The sequence below is a fragment of the Phoca vitulina genome, unplaced genomic scaffold (genome assembly GCF_004348235.1).
Source record: "Phoca vitulina isolate PV1807 unplaced genomic scaffold, GSC_HSeal_1.0 scaffold79, whole genome shotgun sequence".
Classification (NCBI taxonomy): Eukaryota; Metazoa; Chordata; class Mammalia; order Carnivora; family Phocidae; genus Phoca; species Phoca vitulina.
This window is the reverse complement of record NW_022589782.1, coordinates 1,904,687-1,905,987: the sequence shown is the minus strand read 5'-3', so window position 1 is coordinate 1,905,987 and position 1,301 is coordinate 1,904,687. Positions and strand designations below refer to the sequence as shown.

Below are 1,301 nucleotides of genomic sequence, written 5' to 3'. Positions count from 1 at the left end.
GAGGGTGCAGCTGTGGGGGTGGGGACCTGGAGATGGGAGATCACCCATGGGTGGCTGGCCTGAAGCCCAGTCTGGAGCCGGGGTGGTCAGGCCGCTAGCAGTGGGCTGGGCTGAGGCCCTGGCATGTCCTGTCTCACCCTGCCTTCCCTGTCTCTCTCCTGGTCTCTGTGGGCCATGCTGTCCCCGTGCTGTCCCTGTGCCGTGTGGCCTCAGGACTACGTGCAGGCCCTGACGGGCTTCTGTTATGATGGCGTTGAGGGCCTCATCTACCTGGCTCTCTTCTCCTTCGTCACGGCTCTCATGTTCAGCTCCATCGTCTGCAGCGTCCCCCACACCTGGCAGCAGAAAAGGTGAGGGGCTCAGAGCTCATCCCAGGCCACACCGCAGGCAGGATGTTTTAGGGACATGCCTTCTGGACACCCGTATCCTCGTCCCCAGAGACAGGGGGACAGTGTCACCTCCTGACACTCTCTGTAAGCCTCTGCAGTGCTCGGAGGCTGGCGAGTCCGTGGTGAGCAGCCCCATTTCACAGATGGAAAACAAGTGTACAGGAGCTCCCAGCCCAGGTGACGTGTGAGGCCAGAGCAGGGGGGCGGAGCCAGGTCTCCTGCCCACCCGCACCGGCTCCATGCACCGTGCCCTTCCACACCTCTGGCTGGCCTCGAAATGTCTCCTCCATCCCCTTGCCCCTCGGCGTGCATGTGCAGGGCTTGTGCGTGGAAAGAGCAGCTGTCCAGTTGTGGGGACTGGGAGCTTCTGCAGGGAGGGAGGGCCCCAGGTGGCTCTGGCCTCCATGGCCCATTCAGCTGGGTGACCAGGATGGCAGCTACTTCCCATTGGGCTGTTAGGTCCTTATCTTTGAAGTGGGGGTCCTGGCAGCTCCTTTCTCAGTCTCCCTGATCAGTACTGGGTTGAGTGGTGTATTTAGGAGCCAAGCCCCTTCCCTTGCTTGGGCCCTTACACTTCATCTCCCACACTCACCACCTCCCCTCCCGTTGGGCTGTGGCTGCACCTTGGTGGCCCAGATCAGATGACAGTTAGCTCAGCTCTGATCTCTTCCCTCTGTCTGGATTTCTGCTCTGTTGTTTTCTGTGGTGATGCTGCCAGTGGTGGTGATGATGATGGTGGTGGTGATGGTGGTGGTGGTGGTGATGATGATGGTGGTGATGGTGGTGGTGATGATGATGGTGATGATGATGATGATGGTGATGATGGTGATGGTGGTGATGATGGTGGTGATGGTGATGGTTGTGATGGTGATGGGGGTGATAATGATGGTGATGATGGTGGTAATGATGGTG

At 59.3% G+C, this 1,301-nt stretch overlaps 1 protein-coding gene across 1 annotated transcript in view; it reads left to right on the top strand.

Moving 5' to 3' along the window:
* Positions 1–1,301, top strand: part of TTYH3 (tweety family member 3) — a 28,204-nt gene that overhangs the window by 19,295 nt on the left and 7,608 nt on the right. The window contains exon 3 of the mRNA XM_032394090.1: positions 116–350. Coding sequence (XP_032249981.1) covers positions 116–350 — 235 coding nt within the window. The remainder of the gene's footprint in view (positions 1–115; positions 351–1,301) is intronic.